Source organism: Anser brachyrhynchus (assembly GCF_964034855.1).
Source record: "Anser brachyrhynchus genome assembly, chromosome: 1".
Lineage (NCBI taxonomy): Eukaryota > Metazoa > Chordata > Aves > Anseriformes > Anatidae > Anser > Anser brachyrhynchus.
The window spans coordinates 39,762,902-39,786,352 of NC_137694.1; the positions used below are offsets into that span (position 1 = coordinate 39,762,902).

General features: G+C 36.6%; 1 protein-coding gene across 4 annotated transcripts in view; it reads left to right on the top strand.

Annotated features, from left to right (window-relative positions):
- Positions 1–23,451, top strand: part of TRHDE (thyrotropin releasing hormone degrading enzyme) — a 208,250-nt gene that overhangs the window by 178,103 nt on the left and 6,696 nt on the right. The window contains exons 13-18 of one of the 4 annotated variants that reach the window (XM_080576967.1): positions 218–365; positions 2,379–2,476; positions 3,021–3,128; positions 17,067–17,234; positions 17,847–17,987; positions 22,250–22,331. In XM_080576967.1, the coding sequence (XP_080433093.1) occupies positions 218–365; positions 2,379–2,476; positions 3,021–3,128; positions 17,067–17,234; positions 17,847–17,987; positions 22,250–22,331 (745 nt within the window). The remainder of the gene's footprint in view (positions 1–217; positions 366–2,378; positions 2,477–3,020; positions 3,129–17,066; positions 17,235–17,846; positions 17,988–22,249; positions 22,332–23,451) is intronic. The other 3 variants (XM_080576968.1, XM_080576969.1, XM_080576970.1) reach the window with 3 other exon arrangements.

Sequence of the window (23,451 nt, forward strand, 5' to 3'; positions counted from 1 at the left end):
GTGTGTTCATGCCTTCTTTCATCCAGTAGGTATGCTCACACGAGAGACTGTGTTGCTGTTTTTTATAAGATTGACTCTTATGTCATTATGGTGTGATGAGTTTATCATGTTTTTCTGCCTTTTAATTTCATTTGAAAAAAAAAAAAAGGAAGTCATTTTTGCCTTATCATGTATCTCCTGCAAAATCAATTTAATACTAACTTCGTTTATTGTGCAGAGCTGGTTATTTGCCTCAGAATATTCCTTTGGAGATTATCAGATACCTTTCAGAGGAGAAGGATTTTCTGCCTTGGCATGCTGCCAGCCGAGCTCTTTATCCTCTAGATAAATTACTGGACCGCACAGAAAGCTACAACATCTTCAATGTAAGAGATATACAGTCTCTCTCCCTCTACCTCTCCCACTCCCTTACCCTCTCTCTCTCCATGTCCCCTTCTTTCTCTCTCTCCTTCCCTTTGCTTACCCCCTTTTATTGCCAACAGTTGGACTATTCCCCAGTTAGATACTGCAAGTGACCTAGTGTTACTGTCTTTCTTCCTAATTGTTCTTTATTTAAACAGCAATTGTCAAGCTTTGGTTCATTTGCATTTGAACAGTGATAACTGTTTTTTGAGACCTATGTGAGTACTGGAAGGAAAGGTAATTATTCCTTCTATAAAATATTATAACAAATAAAGTATTTCAATAAAGTATTTCACTTAAAAGAGCCAAAGTAATCTATTTACAGATTATCTCTTTTGAGGAGCCACGCAGCTATATTTAGATTGATGCCCAAGCTCAGCAATGACACCAAATGCAGGCGCAACTTAACAGGATGCATGTAACTGAAGTAAAGATTTGTAGTCATTATTTCATCCAAAGAGCCATGGTGAATTCAATGCAGTCACCTTAATTAACAAGGATTAGATCACCATTGAATCAGAAGCCCATTCATAATTGGGTCCAAAGGGACAGTGGTAGCAACTAGAAGTAGGTAATTAAGATAGACAGACAAACATTTTAACATTTTACCTGGAAAAAAAATCTAGCTATGCCGAAGCATGTTTAATGAAGTACACAGGATTTGACTGCAGTCAGTGACAATTATAAACTCTTTTTGTTTGTTTGTTTGTTCATTTGCTTTTGTTTTAACTCACAGTGTAGCTTATGTATTCTACATATTTTGGATGGCCAGCATACAGTAATTCTGTGTAATTTGGTAAAGACATTCAAAAGAAGGAACTCTCTAAAGCCAGAAATGTTTAGATGTGCTTTTTTTGTTCTTGAACATGTGTTTGTTTGTGTGTGTGTGTGTCCAGACACACACGCTCAGAAAGCAGGAAGCTAGAGGTGACTGGGTGTATGTATATATGTATAAATGATGTTGAAATAATTTGTGGTTTTAGTCTGTTAACTGCACAGAAAAATTCTTACCAGACTGCCATTGCTATTTCACTTTTAAACATGTCTGTGTAAGGAAAAGACAATCTTAATAAATAAAAACAGTAAAATTCACAGCTGGGTTGTGTTTTATCGCTCCTGATGAGAGCTTTGAAAGCAGGGGTGATAACAGAGGAAATAAAAAGTCTTTTTAGTCACAGAATAACATATCTACTAGAGAAAGCTGCAGTATGAATCTCCTTTTGTCCTCACATCATATATACATACCCATGCATCCATAATAATAAAATAGATGCTATTCTATGCAGTTCTTTATATTTCAGTTCTCTTTTTCAAATTGGTGAATTCCACTGGCAGAACATTATGCTGAATACAATGACAGTTGTTTTCTTCACAACTGGCCAGGATATGGAAATATGTCCCCCGTGTAAAAAGTAAAAGTAAGCTAAAATACATCTTGTGCTGGCTTTTTTATTTAAGCACACCAAGAACCTGAACTTAAAATATAGTGTTATTAAATGTACAAAGCTCATTTGCAGCCACATTGTTCAGTACTCTGAAGTCAATTGACTGTATCTATATAACATTTTTGCCCTGGTTATGGCTATTAAAACAATTTTCTTTTAAAAATGAACATGCACGATGTAGTCGAGATTAGCCATTGAGCTGTTGACAGTCTTGCAACTTTCCAACCACGTACTGTAAATTCAAAATAGCATATTAGAAACTCTTTTTAAATTGCAAGGTTTTATAAAAATAAATGAGCTAATATGAGGCATCTGATCAAGTAGCTGTTCTGCAAATTACGTCTGAATGTAGCAATGAACAGAGATTATATGTGGACATGTTAGTTTGCTAATTGCAAATCAGAATCTTTGTAAGTGAGACATCATTTAGGGATAAAGAAGAGAGGCAAAACCTCAAGAGGCAATAGTATTTTAAGTTTGAACCAAAAATCAAAAATAAATGTTAACACTGAATATTCTTTTCTCCCTCAGGAGTATATTTTAAGACAAGTTGCATCAATGTATCTCAAGCTTGGATGGCCAACGAATAATTTAAACAAATCACTTGTTCAAGCATCCTACCAACATGAGTACTGTTATATTTGTCTTTCCTTCCTTCCTTCCTATGCAAGATATGGTTGTAATAATGCACTTTCCTAAAATCTAGTGTGATCTTTAGCATGTCTTACTTTCCTAGCTCTCTCTTCCTTCTGGTTTTCCTTTTCCGGTTAGAGGGAGAGCAGCAAGATACTATGAGATGAATTATGTCTTCCTGAGTTTAAAGTACATGATTTGCTATGCCTTAAATTAATATTAGTCTTCACTGGATATTTAAGAAATTGGACTCTTGACCGCAGAGGTCTGGAAGACTGAATAAGTGTAAATAAAGGCTGGGTTTGGTCCATGGTTTTTCTTTAGCTGTTGCAGCAGCTGTAGGCATGTAGTGGACACTGAGATTTGCATAGCTGGATTATCTTTGATATGTTACCCAAATATCAGCTTCTGCCATTGTTACAAGAAATGCATTTTTGTAAACATTCTAACATATTTATTAATGGGGTCTTATTTTTTCATATATATATATATTATATATATTTCTTTTTCTTTTTTTTTTTTTTCTTTTAATTTGGGCAGAGAGTTGCGTCGGGAAGTCATCATGTTGGCCTGCAGCTTCGGTAACAAACATTGTCACCAGCAGGCTGCAACGTTGATCTCTGATTGGATTTCTAGCAATAGAAACAGGTAAGTAGAACAGAAAAGTGCATTTCCCCTTTCTCCTACTCAGAGGCAATATAGCTGGCATCCTCATCTTTTTGTGACCCCCCGCAGTGCCCAACTCCACAGCGTGGTATAGGGGAAAGATGTCACCACCTGTTATTTAAAAATGGCTGTGGGGCTTCAGAATGAAGGATTTGACTTTGAATGTATGAATGGGTGGAGGGGACAACAACGTAGCCTCTGCTCACTCCTGATACCTTGCTGTTGAATAATGATATGCTAGAGGGCAAGAAGATGGGTTTTAAGGAGGAGTTTAAAGGAAGAAAGATGAAAGTACATAGCATCAGCAGACAAATACCTAACCTGCATCTGGGCCAGAGAGCAGAAGGTGCTAAGTGATAGAAAAAGTGAGAGAGATTACAGGAAGAATGACTGAGGAGCAAGAAAGGAGATGGAACAATATATTTTAGGGAAATATTATGTAGGTCTTACAAGTGAAGACTTGGAAGTTAAGTGTGGTTCAGGAATACATGGAAATGCTCATGTAAGGTTTCACAGAGGGTGGTGAAAATGCAGATGTGTCAAGCATTAGCAGTAATGTACTGGTCTGACAGCAAATTTTAAAGTTAGGCTGTCCTGATACGGGGTTACTCAGATGTGGCAAGGGAACACAGGCCATCGACAGTGTATGAAATTTATCTTTTAAATGCAAGCAACTAGGAAATGTTAAAGTATTGAAGATAAAGGTATTGGTGTAGTAATCAATAGGCAGTGAGATAAGTACAGCCTACAGGTTAAGACCATGACTTCTTGAGAAAGAATTATGGATTTTTTCATGATGTGGTAGTATTAATATGGTATTAATATAGTATCAATATGGGTGTGGTAGTATTTGTGTAAAAACATCACATGATATTTTGATTTAAGGAAAATATTTGACTTTCATGTAACAGAGGAAAAGAGAAGAGGAAAATTCTGTTCTTTTTCAGTCCCAGTCTCATATTAGCTCTGCTAAAGAATCACATCTCTGTAGACATAGACATGCAGGATTTATCAAAGACATCTTGGCCAATCAGATGTTTATTTCCAATTAAAATGTCTGTCTGTCTGTCTTCATAATCTTTGAAAATCCTTTACAGCTATACCCAGTTACATAAGTACCTGAGTATTTTTTTAAAAACCACCCATGAACTGAACGTGGCTGGAAATTGCATTCCTATATGACTTTGAAACTTCTGAAAAAATTTTGAAAATATGACTATATACCTTTAAACACGGTGTGTGGGGGTTAGGATTTTCCAGTGTACATGTACATGAGTTCTAATAGTCAGCAGCAACAATCAGCATAAAACTATTCAAAGAGGAAATTACAGAGAAAGAATTATTGGGAACAATCTGAAAAAGTAATTTGCTTAGATATTCATTTGCAAAATTAGTTAATCAAGCCTAGCACCACCTATTAGCATGCACAGCAGTAGATTATTCAGTGTTAAAAAGCTGTCACCCTGCAAAGCTTTCTCCTACCCTGTATCTACATCCCTTCCAACAAGATTGAAGAAGGAGGCATAAGGGAAAAAAAAAAAAAAAAAAAAAGCTTATTGCTTTACTAACAATAGCAAGAGAGGAAAGGAATAAATTTAAGGAGCCATCTGAAGATTCATCTTAGCTTTTCTGTGGGGCCATTCTTGGGAGCACAAGATTGTGGCTGCCAGCATATGACGAGTATTATGATAAAAGCATCACAGCAGGGCAGAGGAAGAGAATAGCTACTAAGTTAAAGCAGTACATTTCTCCAAAGAAACAGCACAGTTTTGAAAAACAGCTGCAACAAATAATGTAATTACAGAATATGGATTGACAGTCAGCTGATAAAGAGGGGTACTACTTGCAAAGAAGACAGAAACATGTTTTTATTTATTTATTTAGATTATAGGATTTGTTCTGTTCCCCACCCAAGAATTTACCAGTTGCTATTCTCACAGCAGTTTCACATACTGAATATAACTAACAAACGAGTAGACTCATTTCATATCTAGTTATATTCAAAAGACATTGCAAAGGCTAGTAGTAGCAGCAGCTTAGCAGACATAAAATCAGCCTATATTTTACAGTGAAAACATTTGTAGGGATCTGTCAGTGCTCTCTCACATGTCAGATTCCTGCTGCAACTGAGGTACCACATATCACCTTTGCTCACTTTAAATTGACCTGAAAAATTGGGGTCTGTTATTCCTGCTTCTCCACCAAGCAAATGATGATGATTACACAATAAGGATTGAATTACATGATGTTTGAGTCATGCCTTTATCTCCTTTAGTACTTCAGAGACAATAGCTAGCTGAAGTACAAAGGGCAAACAGATAACCAGATACATGCAGAGAGCACATCCAAAGGTGCCATTTTGTCTTCTTTTGGATCACTAAAATATTTTACTCAGTTTGATGGCCCTAACAGCTTCTTGGGAATTCACTGCAAACAGCCACCTCAGAATATGCAGGAATCCCTCAGAGCTTGTTTCCTCACAAAGAAGGGTAAACTTGTTCGCTTATTTTTCCCCTCTGGCAGTGCCTGGTGAGAAAAACAGACAGGTACAGAAAATACTTGTATCCCTGCCTATCCTATTGATAAGGAGTGGGAACTTTATCAAGTAAAGTTGTATCTGCTGAAAACTACCCTAAAAGTTCTTGTAGATGCCCTTCTGAAACACAAAAAGAATATTGACAGAAGAGCTGCCAAGCATGAAGTTAGAGTTCCAGAGATTGTGGAGATCTTCAAGGAAAGAGTGTCTCTACCTGTCTGGTTCTGTTTCTTCTTGAAATCTCTGAGATTTGCAGCGTTTGTGAACGGCTGTCCTTATGTTCCTCCTGGGAATTAAGTAGTACTGTCTCCAGCAAGAAATGTTGGAGAGGTTTTGTGTAAAAGGGAAGCTGGGGGTATTTTTAATGTCATGATACTTTTTTATACAGGCATAACTTGAGTTTGGTTAAGAAAACAAAAGTAAAGTCTAATTTGCAACCTTTCCACCCATTTCCTCCCCAAAAAACTTATTCTGGGAAATAAGGTGTTTCATAAAATGAAATAATTCACAACCAGTGCATGTTGGAGGGATCACAAATTCTACAAAGCAGTAGACCCCAATAAATGAGACTAGAGAATTAGGCTTGTGTCCCAAGATCCTAATCAATACAAAATTAGGGTAGTGTTAAGCTAATACCACATAAATGCACAGGCTGTAAATCTTGTAAAGGTCGTTGACTCTCTGGCAGTTACTGCAGTCAAACTTTGAGCATACCTAGTTAATAATGCTGTAGAAATGCTAAAATCCATACCTTTTGACATATTTTTGATCTGTAGCTTTTTAGAAGTTCTTTTGAAATTGTTCTCTATTTCACTTGCAGCATTTAATTATGGATAGAGGGTTAGGTAATAAACAAATAAAGTAATGTCTAACTCTGTTTTACCAGCATATGTCTACAGTTGCTGTGGTTCCTAGTAATTATATTTAGTCTGGTAGGTCCAGAAATTAATTACCATCTACTCTTCACTGTAGGGTATTGAAATAATCATAATAATCAGTTATGGTTTGTACTTTGTAATTACATGTTCTTTACTGTGCAAATAATTTACCACTGTTCATGAAGTAAAATAGTGGTCATTTATAGCACAAAGCCAGAGGTCCTCTTTGTGTTTCCAGCACTACTTGGAAAAAAGCCATTAGATTTCCAACTGTAGCATTTCAGATTTTCTTAAGGAATTAGTAAGGAAAAAATGATCTGCAACATTAGCCTCCATTAAGTGGAAGTTGACTGAGAGACATGAAGGCTTGAATTTCTAGAGAGTTAGGTGTTGCAATGCCTCGTTTTCAGATGCCTGGCTCGCTGGGCAGAATCAGATGCTTGGAGTTACACTTCCTACAAGGAAATATGGGAGCCTCTAAATGAGCTTGGAGACAGCCAGCATGCGGAGTAAAGAGCCTCTTAACATGGCACTGTGGAGAGGGAGTGAGCCCTCTTAGGGTCCAGCACTAATATGTAAATTGCTATCATAGAGTTAGGGATCCTTACAAAATATGCCTTCAAAAATGTCACTAAAGCAGGAAAAGGTCTGCTCCCTCGTTTTTCAAACAGGAGATGCTCCTTGACCCCCTTTTAAGCAGTTATTCTGTGATTAGGTTGTAACTGAGACTGCTGTAGAGCCTCAGTGTAATACTTCAGCCTCATGCCTGCCACATGCAGACCACTCTCATCACCTCTCTCTGAGGTGTCTAGGACTGGCTTAAGATGCTGCAACATACTGCCCTCCCCTAGTTGAAGTTCTGCCACTGAGATTTATCTCAATAGCAAGAGAAATAATTCTGCTCTTCAGCCTAAAGATGAGAGCATTCATCTGAGAGACGGAGGCTCGAGCACCTGAAATATCAGGATTACTTATTACATAAAGGTTTTTAGGTGGTATTGCTAAATACACACAGGATAAACATGATGATTAGACAAGGAATGAAACTCTAAAAAAAATTGTCTCTACAAGGAGCAAACTGAACACATAACATCACCTAAGTAGCTCTAAGAGGACAAGACGTCTGTTTGCATCAGTGTAGGAACCGATATGATATTTTAATCCTTACAGTTGTTAAAAAAGATTAGATGAAAAGATTTTAGCTGAAAGATTTTAGCTGAAAATATGAGATCATAATCAAAGTATTGGCTAATTCTTTTTAGTCACCGAATTTAAATCATTTTGCTCTTTTAAAATGGCTGGTGGCTCTGAAACAATTTGCTTGAAAGTCTGCATTGTTTTCTGACTTGATATGAAGGCAATTTTTTTTTCTCTGCTAACTTGAGATATATGCCATTCCTGTACTGAAGCAATGAAAACTCTTGAAGCTTCCATGTGCATGTTTAGAAGAATACAAGCCTAGCAGAAAACATACAGGCACAGTGAAATTTCACTTGTAGTTTGAGAATGTAAGGTTACTGGAATTCAGTCAACAGCAGAATGCTATACAAGAAAAGCTACTGTTGGCTGAAAATTGAGATGTTTGCTTCTACCTTCATTTAACAGGGCTCATCCCTGTGAAGCTCTTTCATGTGTGAAGAAATAAATTATTCACACTCCTTAGGTATAACAGTATTGTGGTTCAGCCTAAAAAATTAACAAAATTACCATACAATGCCTGCCTGAGCTTGAGACTCATCCTTGTTAACCCCTTTAACCTTCACTGCATATCTATTCTGAAAGAAAAACACATTTCTAAGAGGATTAGCATTTTCAGACTTTCTGCCTTGGCTAGACAGAGTAAATGCGTATTTCTGAGGTTCGGGAAGGAGAGCTGCAATCTGTAAACTCCTGGCAGGTGGTATCATAACAATGGTTAACATGCTAATACTCAGCATGATGGCTCAAAGCATAACATATCCACAGACACAAGCATGTTTTTGCAAACCTCTCTGTGGGTTGCAGGCATGATTTTCTTCCAGCTGCTGTTACCATCCATCAGCTACAGGTTGCCACAAACACATTTCTGCTGGCAAAACGGACTGTGGATGTATGCTCGCTTGAGGCAACGTTAGACAGGTTAGCGTGAATACATGAACATGTGAGAAAGGTGCTTTGAACCGAGATGGCTGATTTTGCCTTCAGCAGATAAAGGCATCCTTGTATTCTTGTTCTGTTCGTAGTGCTGTGGTGATGCTATTCTTTTGCTAATGGGGAGCAATGAGCAGTGGGAGATGATAGTAATGCTTCAGATTGAATTACATAGTGGTGTTTCTCTAAGACAGTACTGAAGCCATTGGAAGGCCCCTTGCTATTCAGAACCACTTTGGTTTGCTCATATTTTTTTCTTTATAAATGTAACCATTGCTGTTTATTGGTTGCTGTCTTTTAAATAGAAACAAATTATCTTGATTAATTAATTGCATCTCAATCCCTAAATACTCCTAGAAAACTTCTAGTAAATGCACTTGATTGATATGGACTTCATGTCACCTCAGGGCAATTTTAGGTTAAATGCTTTTTTTAAAATTATTTTTACTATTATTCTTCTGTCACAAGCACTTTGATTATGATCAGTTATGTTTACTTAGAATACTGCCTTGCAGATATCATCAATGGGAGGTTCCAATATCTTACTCCACCAACCTTGCATAAATCAAAGGTTGCATTCTGATGTCTCCTATACAGTTGATAACTATCTGCTAATCCTTAATCAAGAGAGCTATGCTTACTGTATTATTTCATAAGCAGAGCTAATGTTCAATACTTAGCTTCTTTTTTAATACTTTTTTTTCTTTTCTTTTGCACTTCTGAGTGTACTTCCCCTCCCCCCTCCCCCTTTTTTTTTCTCAATGAAAGCAATACTTAGATGAATAGATGATGTTTGCAGTGGAATGCAAACTGCTACGTTGAATTAGACTGAAGTCAGCATCTATTTGGTATCCCATGGGTCAACTAAAGGTTAAATTCTTCTGTTTTCATGAATGAGGAGAAGGAGAGACAGCCAGAAAATCCTGAATGTAAATCCAGATATTTCAAATCTGTTCTGGTCTCTAGTCATCTGGTTTGTTCTGAGGACTTCTGAAGTGCTAAATTGGAGTCAGAGATATGGAAGGAGAATATGCCATGAATTTTCCTGTTCTGTGAATTTCAAGTCAGAACACATCTGTGTGTCTTTTTGCACTACAGATAAACTATTTTTTTTTTTACTAAAAAGTAAATCATAGTCTTGGATGATTGCATCCTAGGACTCAATTATTTTATTTAATCTTTTTAACTGTAATTATGTGAATATGGGCTTTTCCAGTGATTCCCATCTGCCAGTTCAAAGACTTATATTAAACACTGCTTTGGCTGTTAGGAACCCTAGTTAATTCTTTATCAGTTTTAAGAAAGGTGCAAGTAATGAAGTAAAATGGCTTCCGTCAGATAATTTGAACAAAGACAGAAGTAACCAACAAGCCTAATTTGAGAATGCTAAATCCCCATACTTGCTGTGCAGAATTTCTATTTACTCTGCAAGGGACAATGGATTCACGTTAATCCAGCTGCCTAAATTGGCAGTCTGCTTACTTGGATGGACCTTTAACTACTCAATGGAATGCCACCAGGAAAAAACAAATTGCACTGCTGGAGCGGCTGTAACATTCCTATAAATGAAACTATCCATAGATCTGAGGGAGTGGTAAATAACACAAATTACAAGTCATTAATTGAGATCAGTTTCCTTGAAGTTGGGCTTAAGTGATAGAAAATCAATTGTTTTTCCAAACAAAGCATTTTCTGTTTCCTTTTCCTCCTCTCTTATTTCTCTCTCTAATGATTTGAGATACGCGATTTCGTTGCTTTGTTTCACATGTGTACATTAGTGCTACAGTCATGCAACAACTTGGAAGTGTACCTAAGTTTCACCACTTACATAAGGATTTGTGGGAACGTGGCCAACAAATTAATTATTTCTGTTAGTTGCTTGGAAGAGGGACTAGCTTCTTTTTCACAGGTTTGATGCCCATGAGTTATTTTTGGATATTTTTAGCAGCATACCTGAAAAAAAGTTTTTTTATTTTTTTCACACATGAATGTCTAATAAATGTAAAACAATAAAACGTATCCCTTCTTCTGTGTTCTCAACCCCTAGAAGTTTTAATTACTGAAAAATTCAGGCATAGCTGTTCATGCATTTTGAAAATTTTTTGGAGTTTTGCCAGCCAATGTCAGCCAATGTTGCTGAAGTGATTTAACTAATTAATAGCTTGTTACAACATTTGAGTAGAATCTTGCACTCCAGTCAATAAAACTGTTTAAGGAGGAAGAAAGTAGCGTTGAATGCACAAGTTAATCAAGGAGTTAGTGCTTTGAAAGACCATCTGGGGAGTATGTCTGAAAAGAGGGAGGATTTTGTCTTGTGAAAGACAAAACCGGGCTTTTTAGGGCAGATGGTTCAGGTAGCATTTTTATCTTCTGACTTCTGTGTTCAATCACAGAAAAATTGCTATACATAGCAATTCTGGATTAGCGGTAACTAATTTGCAATCTTTAGAAGTCAGATAGATTGTTTTCCAATTTTTCTGTTCAGGAATGACCTCTCCACAACTCTGCAAAACAGTTGAACAGAAAGGACCGTTTTTTTTTCTTGCAAATAAATGTCCAGAAAAGGAAAAAAAAAAAAAAAAAAGACCTATCTACTCAGAGATTACTTACAAAAGAGTGCATAACTCAGGCATATCTGGAATATGTAAGTAGTGTGTTAGCTGTGGGGTATCTTCTGTAGGAAGGGAAAGGACCAGTAGCAGTAACCATCACTTTAGGAATGATACAGTCTCTGCCTGCCTCAGTCAGACTCATGTGAGTCTGAAGCTCAGAAGCACAGAACTAGGAATGTGGAGAACTGGTGTCTATGCATAGCTTTGCCACGTAACAGAATCGCAGAATTGAGAATGGTTCAGGTTGGCAGGAACCTCTGGAGGCCATCTGCTTAAGCAGGGCCTCCAAGGGCAGGTTGCCCAGGACCATGTCCAGGCAACTGTTGAGTGTCTCCAAGGAAGAAGACTCCACAGACTCTCTGGGCAACCTGTCCTAAACAAATTGGAATCCTCAGTTAATATCCCCTGTGTGACACACAGCTAATGTGTGATACACAGCTAAATATCAAGTCCATCTGTACTTCAGTTTTCAAGGGGTAATTCTGCCCTTGCTCTTCAAGTTAGATATGTGCTATGGTAGAGGACATGCCCACAGTGGAGCAGGCAGCATGGCTCCTGGAGTTTGTAACAGTGAGTAAAAGTACAATCTTTGGGATTGCCCTCTCAGAAAATACAGTTTTTGTCGTAGTGTTACTTGTAACGGAATCTGTATTATATATCTGCAAACAAACTACCAATATTTAATTATTTCTTATCTTAGCATTGTAACCTATTAAACAAGACTATAAATATAGTCATCAAGAAAAATAGACCTGATTTAAATGTCAAGTAGTTGCAAAAATAAAGAATAATGTTTCTGATTAATTTTCTTTGTCAAATATTACCCTAAATGGTATTAAATTTTGTCACTTAATCAAAGAAGTCTAAACTGTGTGCAATTAAATTTTTAAAAATTAGAACAGAGTTTGCCCAGAAGATAAATAATTATGGTTCAATTTTATAAATGTATCTCCAATTGTTAGAACATACTTAAATAGGAGCAAGTATGTACCAATTAATTATAACTTAGAAGATTATTCTTAGCTCATTGTAGAGCTTTATTATTCGCTCTTGAAAAAAATCCCTGTAAAGGCACAGCACGATTTTAATTAATTTTTTTTCTGTTTAATTTTTAACTTTTTTCCCAAAGTATTTAATTTTTAAACATGAGCTCTGCTAGCCACATATTTCATTCTCACCATCATATCTCTTAAGCAAGAAAAATAAAGTTAAATAAATTGGATCAGTATTCAAATAAAAGCCATTTAAAGTGATGCTTTCAAAACTTAATCTTTATCTTTATTCTTCTGAAGTATCCATCAATCATATTAGCTCTTTAAAAATGAGAGAAGCCTTGAAGGCCCAGATGAGGTTTAATATAAGAAGGGGATACGTTCTGCAGTGTTACTACTTAAGCAGCACTGAAACAATGGTTAATTTTATCCACTTGATTCAGTTAATACAGGGGGCTAATGTTCTATGTGTTAATCCAGTGCCATGGAACTGCAGTTTTGGAAAACCATTTTTCTTTAATCCATAAAATTTAAAAATTCTATAGACTGGTAAGATTTTACATGTTTAGATAACAATGAAATACTGGCACCTAATGATTGGAGAGGAGAGAGAGCAAAAATCTGTACAAATGGAGAAAATTCAATTGAAGGGTCTCTGTTGAGGCAATAGTTAAAGAGAAATTACTGTTGGGATATTCACATTTTCATAAACAATTTTCATTTCCATGGAAGGGAACCCCCTGTCTATGGTTCTGATTACAGGCCTCTCACAGGAGTAATTTGTAGCTTTTCATAGCTGTAAGTTTCATCATTTCTAAAGCTACAGCTTTTAACATTAGTATTTGTTTGTGGGAGTTGATTTTTTATCACACTATCTTAATGACAACTTATACAGAGACCTCAAACCTTCCCTGAAGCAACTGGAGCACTGTGAGTATGACACGCAAATTTGATTGCAGTAGAGTTTTCTTAAACATGGTGACATCCAGGCTGTGGACATGGGATCAGTGCCATCACTTATTGTTAAGTCCTTCTTCCTTCTCAGAGCATTGAAATGATCCTGTGGGTCTAAAATCACTACTTAGGATATAAAAGAGAGTAGCTGGGAAAGCCTATGGAGTTGATATGTTTTGACGTAACTTTCAAAAATGTAAACCTCACAAGTGAGGAATGCCGACCTTTCTGGGGCTTAGCATCCACTGTGAGTTACCTCTGCTTCTGACTGGACCCAAACACAGAGTGACAGTCCTTCCAGCATACAGTTCCTTCTTACCTGAATTAATGGCAAAATCAACCTAAAAAGAAGTGCTTTTTCCAGGTGCCTTATAGTTCCTTAGAGAGTCAGTTGGCCAAGTTGCATCTCTTGCAGTAAACCAAAGACAGCATTTCTGCTGTCAAAGCTCAGCAAGAACTACATGTGCTTCTAAAAAATGATTTGGTGTTTTTGTGTCAAGATATAGAGTGCTTTCTGTCATTGAAATAAAGCTTGACTGGGTTCAGTTCTTCATGTTCAGATAACATGTGTTAAGACAGATTTGGGGCAGCCAGTTTGGTTCTATGGTCAGGAAGCATCCCCTACTCCGGTTCAGTTAGCATTTGTTCTTTTGACACCTGTCAGTGTATTAAATCCCAAATTAAAAGAAAAAAAAAATAAAGAGAGACATTAACTGGCAAGGAAGTTGTGCTTTACAAATAACCCAGTGAATCTGAAAATCACAACACAATCGTAAATAATATCACTTTTGAGTTCTATTCAATGTATGTGTACATGGCTGTGTATTTATGTTACTGTAGCTGCTCACCCAAGGCTTTGACGGAGGTGCAGTTTTTAAGAAAACTTTAAGTCTCATCTCTAGTAATATAAGCCAACACAGTGGCAGCACCTAAATACCTACTGTATTAATTTTAGTATTTCTTGATTTCTTGTGTTAAAATAAGTAGTCAATTTTCTATAATAGACTCTAGTATATGCAGTTTCTTTTACATTTGCTTTTTGAAAGAGACATGAAACGGGAAAAATAAACTCTTGAGACTCATTAAAGCTTAAAATATTCCAACATGGGCTTACTGATTGACTTTCAAGTTAGAAATATGAATTCCATTGGTGTGAAATAGAAATTCAGTACCTAACTCACATGGATAATTCTGTAAATGATAACCAAACTCACATTTTACTAAAGATAACTCAGTTTGGGGGAATCAAAACTCAGTAGTATTGAAAGGCTTATGAAAGTGATAACTTGTCTTCTTCACTAGATATGTATGGCTAAACATACTCTTTTAATGGTTCTTGCCAACTTTCAGAATTGTCTGGTTTCCTTGGTCTTGGTGTAGCAGTTCTATAGGAACCACAGAAGCAATTGCTTAGATTCAATATAAGCCAAGGCTGACTGGTCCTGGATAAATTTGAGAAGAGTTACTAACTTCTTCCAGTGCAAGCTTTTTAGGTCATCAGAACTTGACCGACAAAAAAAATAAATAAATAAAAAAAGAAGATAGAAAGGAGCGTTCTTAAAAGAACTATGGAACTTGCATTTTTGGAGGTCCCAGATAAGTCTTGGTGACACGTAGGAATTACTTACCATATGTGGTCATAACCATAATAATGCTGATTTTGTGAGACAGCTGGGGATGGAGTTGTTACCACACAGTGATTGGGTGGTGGGAGGAAACAATAAGATCTTGGACTATGTCAGGATCTGCACCATAGCAGTAATCCACCGTGGTTAGTTAGTTGCAGTTCATGGCAGAGGTGAGCCATTGTACCTCCAGTTTTGTTTTAGAAGGCAATATTCCTGATGTGTGCTAAACACAATTAGAAGTTTCATATTCCTAGTAATTTTATAATGGATTACATTTCTCTTGCCTACCCCTTCAGTTTTTCTTTGGAGAGTTTGCTCCTTAGTAAGTGTCTGGATTCGTCTGCATCAAATGCAAAATAGCATTCAGCACTAGTCGAGTCAGCCCTGTGTGGCTTTATTAGCATGGGTCCATGCTAAAAATTTTCCAGGAAGACACACAATCTTGTTCTGTGTCAGCTCACCATAAGCAGAATTTATGTGACTACCTGCATCTGGACCTGTAGATGTGCCCTCAGAGCTGATGACCACACTGATGGCCAAGAACATGAATAAAGCCTCAAACTTAGGCTTTACTTTTTTTTTTTTTTTTTTAGTAGTAACTACTTTTTTTTAGTAGTAACCTTATGTTACTATTAGAAAAAGAATAGCAAAGGTCTTCAGCCAGGAGGAGGAGGGGTGCACTTCTTTCCTGTTTGCTTTGATTTAAGTACATATTCTTTATATTCTTTTCCTCAAGAAACATCATGGTTGTTGGGACTGGTTAACCCCTTAGAGGCAACAACAATTTTTATCCCTTCACAGTCATCAATATAGAGTTTCCTGCTTTACCTCCTTCCTTCTGAAGTACTGAGGAGCAATCAAAATTTTGAAATGTTAAAAAACAATGCTGGTTTTATTTTCCAGGGGTTCAAATATAGCCAAAATGATCAGCTGAAACTTCTTTAAAAAAAAACAAACACCACTAAATAGGGCCTGGCAATAGAAAGTTTCAGTGGAAAGATTTTTTATTTTATTTTTTTCTAGAGGGCAAATAGATGGGGAGTAAAAGAACTTTGATTCTTGAGTGGTGTGGTCTGGTCTCTGGTGTAAGACATTGGTGAAAGTCTTAAAATAGTAATGAAATATTTTCTTTCTGTGCTGCATAAGATTTGATATCAAATTTTACCATAGAAATTTCATTCTTTGTCCCACTGTATTACTGCCCAGACACTGACAGCAGCTTTCTGTACTTCTAGATTCTCTAAAGAGATTTTGCGTATGAAGTTCCAGAGGTGATTCAAGCCAGCTATTGGTAACCAGATAAGGGTATTTTGCTACAGTTTTTACCAGCAAAAAGAGAGGACATTTTCCTTCAAATCAGAAGCATATTTCTTTGAGAAAGGTCTAGCTTTACATGTAGGAATATCCTGTAACTGGCAAATGCTTCAGCTTCTATGCTTGTATAGGAAACATAAGCAAGGTAGGAATTTGAAAGCCCAGCTGAGATCTTTTTAGAAGAAAACAGTACAAATGCACATCCTGTACTAGGTCTGAATTTGTCTTCAAGAAGCTGTTTCATTTAACTGTAGCCTGCATTTATAATACTTGAGTAGCTCATCAGTTCGCAACCATCCTATAGCATAGCTGTTTTTGTATTGCTATTGATAAGAAGAACAAATGAACAGATTTCTGTGTTTTCTTTGTTTCTGAAAACACCGTTTTTAAGTACAATTTTCTCCTTGTATGTTTCTGTATGAGTATGAAGCACTTTATGACACAAGCAAGTAGGAGTTTCTGGCTGATCAGCTCCCACTTTGAAACCTCAGTACTAAGGACAGGAAGAGGAGTTTTGGCGCAGAGCCAAGCAGCAGGCTGATGAGATCCCGAGCTAATTTGTAGAGCTTATGTTACCTGTCCCGCAGGTTATGTGGTACATTACATGTTGATGAACTGGACAACCATGATTTATATTCTTTTGACAAAAGGATGGTTATGAAAGGAATGTCAAGCATGTATTGCCTATTAGAAAATCCATCAGGATGTCTGGGAAGATTTTGGTGGAAGTAAAGAGATGTAAATGTAGTTTTCCAAAAAGTGATTACTGTTGCACTTTAATTTTGGAGTCTCCTAAAAGTAGTGATGTTTCTCCTTAGTTTCCAGTGTCAAGAAGCTACTTATTTAACACAGTGCTATTACTGATTTCTTTTTTAGAATCCCACTTAATGTGAGAGACATTGTCTACTGTACAGGAGTTTCACTGATGGATGAAGATGTATGGGAATTCATTTGGATGAAATTTCATTCTACCATAGCGGTGTCTGAGAAAAAAATATTATTAGAAGCCTTAACTTGCAGTGATGACAGAAATTTGCTCAATAGGTACAAAATATTATGTATCTGTATCTGACCATTACTGATAATCATTTCAATATTTATGGATCATCACTTGAGCTTCGGTCTAAATGAAAAAAACTTGGCTTTTAAAGCACAGGCATCTATCTATGTAAACTGTCTCATGTTTTTGCATTATTACACATGAAAATTAAAACATATTATGTCATTTCACTTCCGAATTGTTCTAAATTCGTAAGAGGTGTTTGAAATCTTATAATAATTGTTATGTTTTGTTGGCATACCCTTTATATAAATGTATTGACCAGTCTGATCTTATTGATTTCATAAAAATTTACATGGAAGGTTCCACTCAGCTTTTGCTGAAATCCTTTTCTATCCCTCCAGCTATGCTATCTTCTAAAGTACCAGCATTCAGTAGCAAAACTGAAGTTTATTCTGATTCATAAATATGTCTGATCTTTGGAATTATAGAAATAAACCAAGAAACCTGAAGACTTAAAGAAACTGGCAGTTTTTTTTGTTTGTTTGTTTGGTTGGTTTTTCTTTGTTTATTCTGAGAGTTTTTAGACGTGCTGTTGTCAGAATATGCATTGGCAGATCTAAATAGGATTTTTTTTCCCTTGTTATTCCTATTAGGCTTTTGAATTTGTCTCTCAACTCAGAAGTTGTCCTGGATCAGGATGCAATTGATGTGATAATCCATGTAGCTCGAAATCCACATGGAAGAGATCTTGCTTGGAAGTTTTTCAGAGAAAAATGGAAAATATTAAATGCCAGGTAAAGATAAAAAAATTAAATTTATGTTTGTTTTCTTGTTTTGATGTAATTCATGTAAGTATTGTATATGTATTTATTCATGTAAGTTCCTGAATCTAACCCACTCTCTTTTTATTTATAAATAGAAATATGTCTCTAAATATGAAATGTATACATAGGAGTCACAAATACATGTATTCATATATTATCATGCATTCATGGAAACATTTCTCTCTTAGAGATCATCTGTATATATATACCTGTTACTGTATTGTATCTATGCTTATGATAATGAATTCTAGATGCATGTCAAGTGCTGCAGTTCTACCTTTATGTAGATAAAAAAGCAGTAGTTCCCAAAGGAATTTTGCTGATTTTAAGTGTGGTAGAAAAAATATATATATATATACATGTATATATATTATATTTTTTTTCAAGCACATTTATTCAACTGCGGAAAAACAATAACAAACAAACAAAACCAAACAAACCTTGAAATATTTCTGCTTTCAAAAGGATTTCTGATGCTAATATCATGTCATCCCCTTTTCTTCTGGACTTTTATACAGAAAGTAGATGGCAGCCAAGTGCTGCCCAGTGCAGTTTGTTATGCACAGGATAGGAGCTAATTTTTTGTGTTCCTCCAGGAGTTTATACAGGCATTTAGGCATAAATTGTCAAAATTCATATTGCTGCAAACACATGTGCAGAAATTGCATATGCAGAAGTGTCCTGCCTCAGCAAATATGTTCATCTACCAACCTAGCTAACACCTGTGATTTTAAACATGGTCGCAGTTAACCAGTGTAGGCAAATGGACGATGTTTAGAAAATTATGCCAGATGCATTTTTTTTTTCGTGTACGTGTTTTAATTTTAGATAGCTTAACTGCACTTAAAAGTAGAATTTTATTTATCTCATTTGGTATGCATCGCCGTGTTATCTGACTTCACAGCAATCAGCAAGGCCTCATCGAAAAACCTGTCATTGTATTCTTTTTTTTTCTTAAATGAGAAAATAGCAAAGTCTACTGCCCAACATGGACTTTGTACTACATGCATTCAGTTTGATCTCCAAACACTAGTCAGAGTCATCAAAAGGAGTGTAGTAGTTGACATACACCTTGTGCTTTTTTCTGAAAGGGACCTCCAGTGGAGTTTCTGTCAATTGCCAAAGAATTCAATGCAGTGGAACAAAATACTTCATACAAGCATGTGTGATGTCTATTGAAAATAATTTAATTTTGTAATTACAGATTAAAACCTTTTAAGAGAGAATTGCAGAGGGTAGAATTGGTCTAACACCTTGTCCCTTAAAATATTCAGTGAAATACATGATTAAATGCAGAATTAGGCTTCTAATTTAAGCTTGACACACTGGTACTTTATTAAAATGCAAGCTTTACTGCTGAATTATAGTTCAAGTATACTCTGTCCCAAGACATTTTTCTGGCATTATAATTCATCATTTAACTTTATTTAAAACTGTAATACTTTGTAATAAACATTAATTTAATAAGATGATATCTCTATGGTATTTTCCATTGAATTTATTATAAAAGATGTTGTCGTATCAGATAGTAATATGAAATAGCTGAGGGCGATTGAATTATGCTATAACACTATTTCCTCTAACTTTAAAACACTGCATATCAAACAGTTAGAATGACAACATAATATTATTATCCCTTTATATTTTTACATTATACTTGTATACGCATTGCCCAGAAGATATCAATAATGTTGGAAGTCTTTAAAAAAAGCTTATATCCCATTTACAAAGGTTACATAGAAACCGAGGTGCCTTATAAGTCTTTTGTAAGAAGTTAGTGGGAGTAAGACTGCCAGGTTTTAAAAAAGTCTGAAAAAGAAAATTGAAAGTTCTCTGCTTGAACTGTTAGCTGAGTGTGCAATACTTGGGCCTCTAAATTATTTTGATCGTGTGTGCACATGTGTGTCTGTGTGTGAAAATTTACTCTAACAGCTGCCTGTATGAATTCCTCCATTCTCAAGTGCTGAATCATTTGTCATTTGGGGGGGAATTTGTCAATACGTGGGAAGTCATTTGCATCTGTCCAAAGTAAATGGAATATGCTGCCTTCCAAGTTCAGTTCACACAAGTACAAAGCTTGTACAAGTGTAAGGCATTGGAGGATCACTTCCCCACAGGTACAGGACAGCCCATGACTCTACAATGTTTCCAGGAAGCGTTTAAGGTTCTGCTTCTGGAGAGCCTTTGTCTTTTCTATGAAGTGTAGGAAGACTGATATTTGCAAGACAAAACGCTTTCTCACATATATATATTAATTTTTATGTTTCACGTGCAAAATACTATTTTAGGAGTTATCTTTACTAGACGTTTTGCCAGCAGAGACTGTTTCAAAATGGCTATTAGTGGCTGACTTTTTACCAAATATGCATAATGGTCAGTAATCAGTGTAGGTCTTCACGAAGGCATAGTTTTCAATGGAAGGAATTTTGCTACTTGTTCACACTGTGGCTACAATGCAGACTGCAAGAAAAATAAAAACCTTGCAATGGTTTTCATGAGGTTGCTTCTGTAAAGTGGATTGGTAACCTTGTCAAAAGACCCCATCAAGAGCAGCTTCCAATTTTCCAAGCAGTCAATTATGAGGCTAAGCTGAGAATGTAATAATAAAGGGCTTTGTTAGAAAGCCTAAACGTGCTTAAAGGACCATGAAATCCATACTTCCCATAGGAGGCGTTTGCCTCTGGATGGCTCTATATGTCAGTGTGACTGAAGTTTTTGGAAAAAGACATGTACTTGCTGAAATAGCCATGAATAATTCATGGGTATTAGTGGTCAGGGAGTAGGATTTTTGGTCCCTATAGCAATATTTCCCTTCATACAAGCTCAAGGTAGCAAGCAACACAGCACACACCTTCTTTAAAACAGAAACTTCTCAAAAAACATAATTTCTCATTTCTGTGCCCCTCTCTAATCCTCTCTCTATGCCTGTCCCTCTCCCTTTCTCTTTCTCTCTCCCTTTTGGATGACTGTCTGGCTTACAGTACTTAGGTATTTAAGGGTAATTAATTTAGGGCTAATAGAAGCAGAACAGAAAGCTGTGTCTGTACTAGTTCATTTCACTTTGAATTTTGAATTCCTCCTCTCTATCAGTTTGTAAAAGCAGGGTATGAACTGAATTGTTCCCCCGGATAAACGTAATTGTAGTGAAGTCTATTAACATTACTTATGCATGTCTGACAAGAGAGCTGAATTCTTTAAAACAGTCCGGTTCAGATTAGCTAGGTATTGCTTTGGATGTATGTGCAGATAAGGATAACTATTTGTAAAGTGCCTCTTGCTACGCTGATGGCTAACTTGAAGACCTGCTTTCGGTTTCCAGTGGAATTGCATTCTCCATACTAGAAACATTGAAAAAAAACACCACCACAAGCTATTCCAACATGTGATGCAAAACTTCAGGTGTAGTCTGGTTCTTATCTTATCTTATCAGCAAAGTAGCTGCTTTGTCTGTGAGGTTCAAAAAAAAGCTTGTGGACAAGAAGGTGGAAGAGTAGTGTTTGAATGGCCAGTTTCAAACTACCTGCAGAACGTCATTGCTGATTGCCATTGAATATCGTACCCAGTAACAACAAATTGGCTTTTAAATATTCTTTGCTCAAGCTTTTGAATTTTCATTGACAGGTTGGTTCTTTGAGCATGTTACATCATGGCTCTGGGAATTATTTTAGCACTGTTATTTTATATCAGCATTATTTTAATTATCAGGTACTGGAACAAGAGGATTTGACTCAGTTCACTTATCCAGAGGCTATTTGTAATGTAGATAAGGTGGATGAATGGAAAATGCAGGGAAAGCTGCAGCAATTCCAAAAGTGTGTGGTGATGGTACAGCTCCTCAGAATATTTCTCCTTAGTTGCTGTTTCTCTCCTTCTATGGTGCCTGTATTTGAGCTTCTTGGTGTCATGATGTGCCAAGCTGTTTTGTTAAACATGGGATGTTCTTCCAGTTTGGTCCTCTCCTCCTTTGGAAATCTCATCTGTGACTGCAATTAAGCCCATTCTGCTTAGTAGTGTCTGACTAAAAGTTAACTACAAAGAGCTCAGCTTAGAAGGAGGTCTCAGTCCAGGTTTTCGGCATGAAACACTGGAATGCCAATGTCTGATTCCAATGCTATACTCTTGGACCTCCAGAATTGTCCCACATCTTCCCTTGCTTACAAAAGACTACTTTTTCATTTTCAGCTGGCCTGGTTCTTGCACTAACTCTCTGAATCTTCTTTTTGTCCTTACAGGTATGGAGAAGCATTATTTATGAATTCGAAGCTTATCAGTGGGGTCACAGAATTCCTTAATACTGAAGAAGAACTAAGAGAGGTAATTTTAAGTGACTTTCAGTATGTGAGGCTGTTTTTGTTGTAAGGATGGAGCAGGACAGGAGCAATTAGGTGTCAGCAGCTGCTAAGGTCAGAGAAGCTGAAAAAATTTGTCTGCTGAATGAAAGCAGGCCTGGAGGGACAAGGAGTGACTTTGGGTTCCTTTACACTCAGTCAAGGGCAGCACTGAAGGACTGGGACAGCAGTGTTTGTGTAGGAACCCTGGCTGCTCAGCTGGAGTCAGACAGCATGAGGATGAGGAGCAGACTGCAAAGGCACCCCAATGTGTAGGGGGAGGTGCCAGGAGGTGGGTAGTATAGGTAGCTCTTGGTACTCTAAAATTTTGTATTTCTTCCATTCATCTGGCAGGATCTTGCTACAGTAATTCTTTCTTTTTCTTCCACTAAGATGTGGCAGGCCCTTATCTGAACATTTAACTTGAAACAGGGTTTTACATCTCTAAAATATAGTATACTTTACCTAGGAGATTGGGATCTCACTTTTAAGTGTTCTGATGTTGAAAGAAAAACTAGAAATAACTCTGGAGCAAAGGCTTGGCTGGATAAGTAGGACTGTTTTTTTGTTTGTTTGTTTGTTTGTTTGTTTTTTGTTTTGTTTTTTGTTTTTGTTTTTTTTCTCTTCACTTTTGGTTGAGAAGCTGAAAGAGATCTTTCTGTCCAGGTTAGCTGATGCTGCAGACAGCAGCCCTAAGAAAAACCTAAGTGGTGAAAGTAGGAGAAGCTACAAGAGCCTTCTCTGTTTTTCTATTGCCTACTGTATTTCAATGTGAGAAAAGCTGTAAACTCTGATATTCTGACCAAGTAACATCACAATAATTTGTTCTAAATGCTAATTACTCCTTATTTAGATTGCCATGATCTCTCATTTTAACTTAACACCTGCCCTGACTAAGGTATTTGTGCAGTTGCCTTACATTCTGTTTATGCTCTGCTCAATGTTACCCCAAATGGATCAAATGATTCATACGCAGCATAATCACCATTAATTGGACTCTGATTCTGCTGTGATATTTTGCCCAACCATTTGTCTGCACTCAAGTCAAGTGGCCTCTGGTACTTTGGGAAGAGCCACAGCTGTCTCCTCAAGGCTACCCAGGTGGT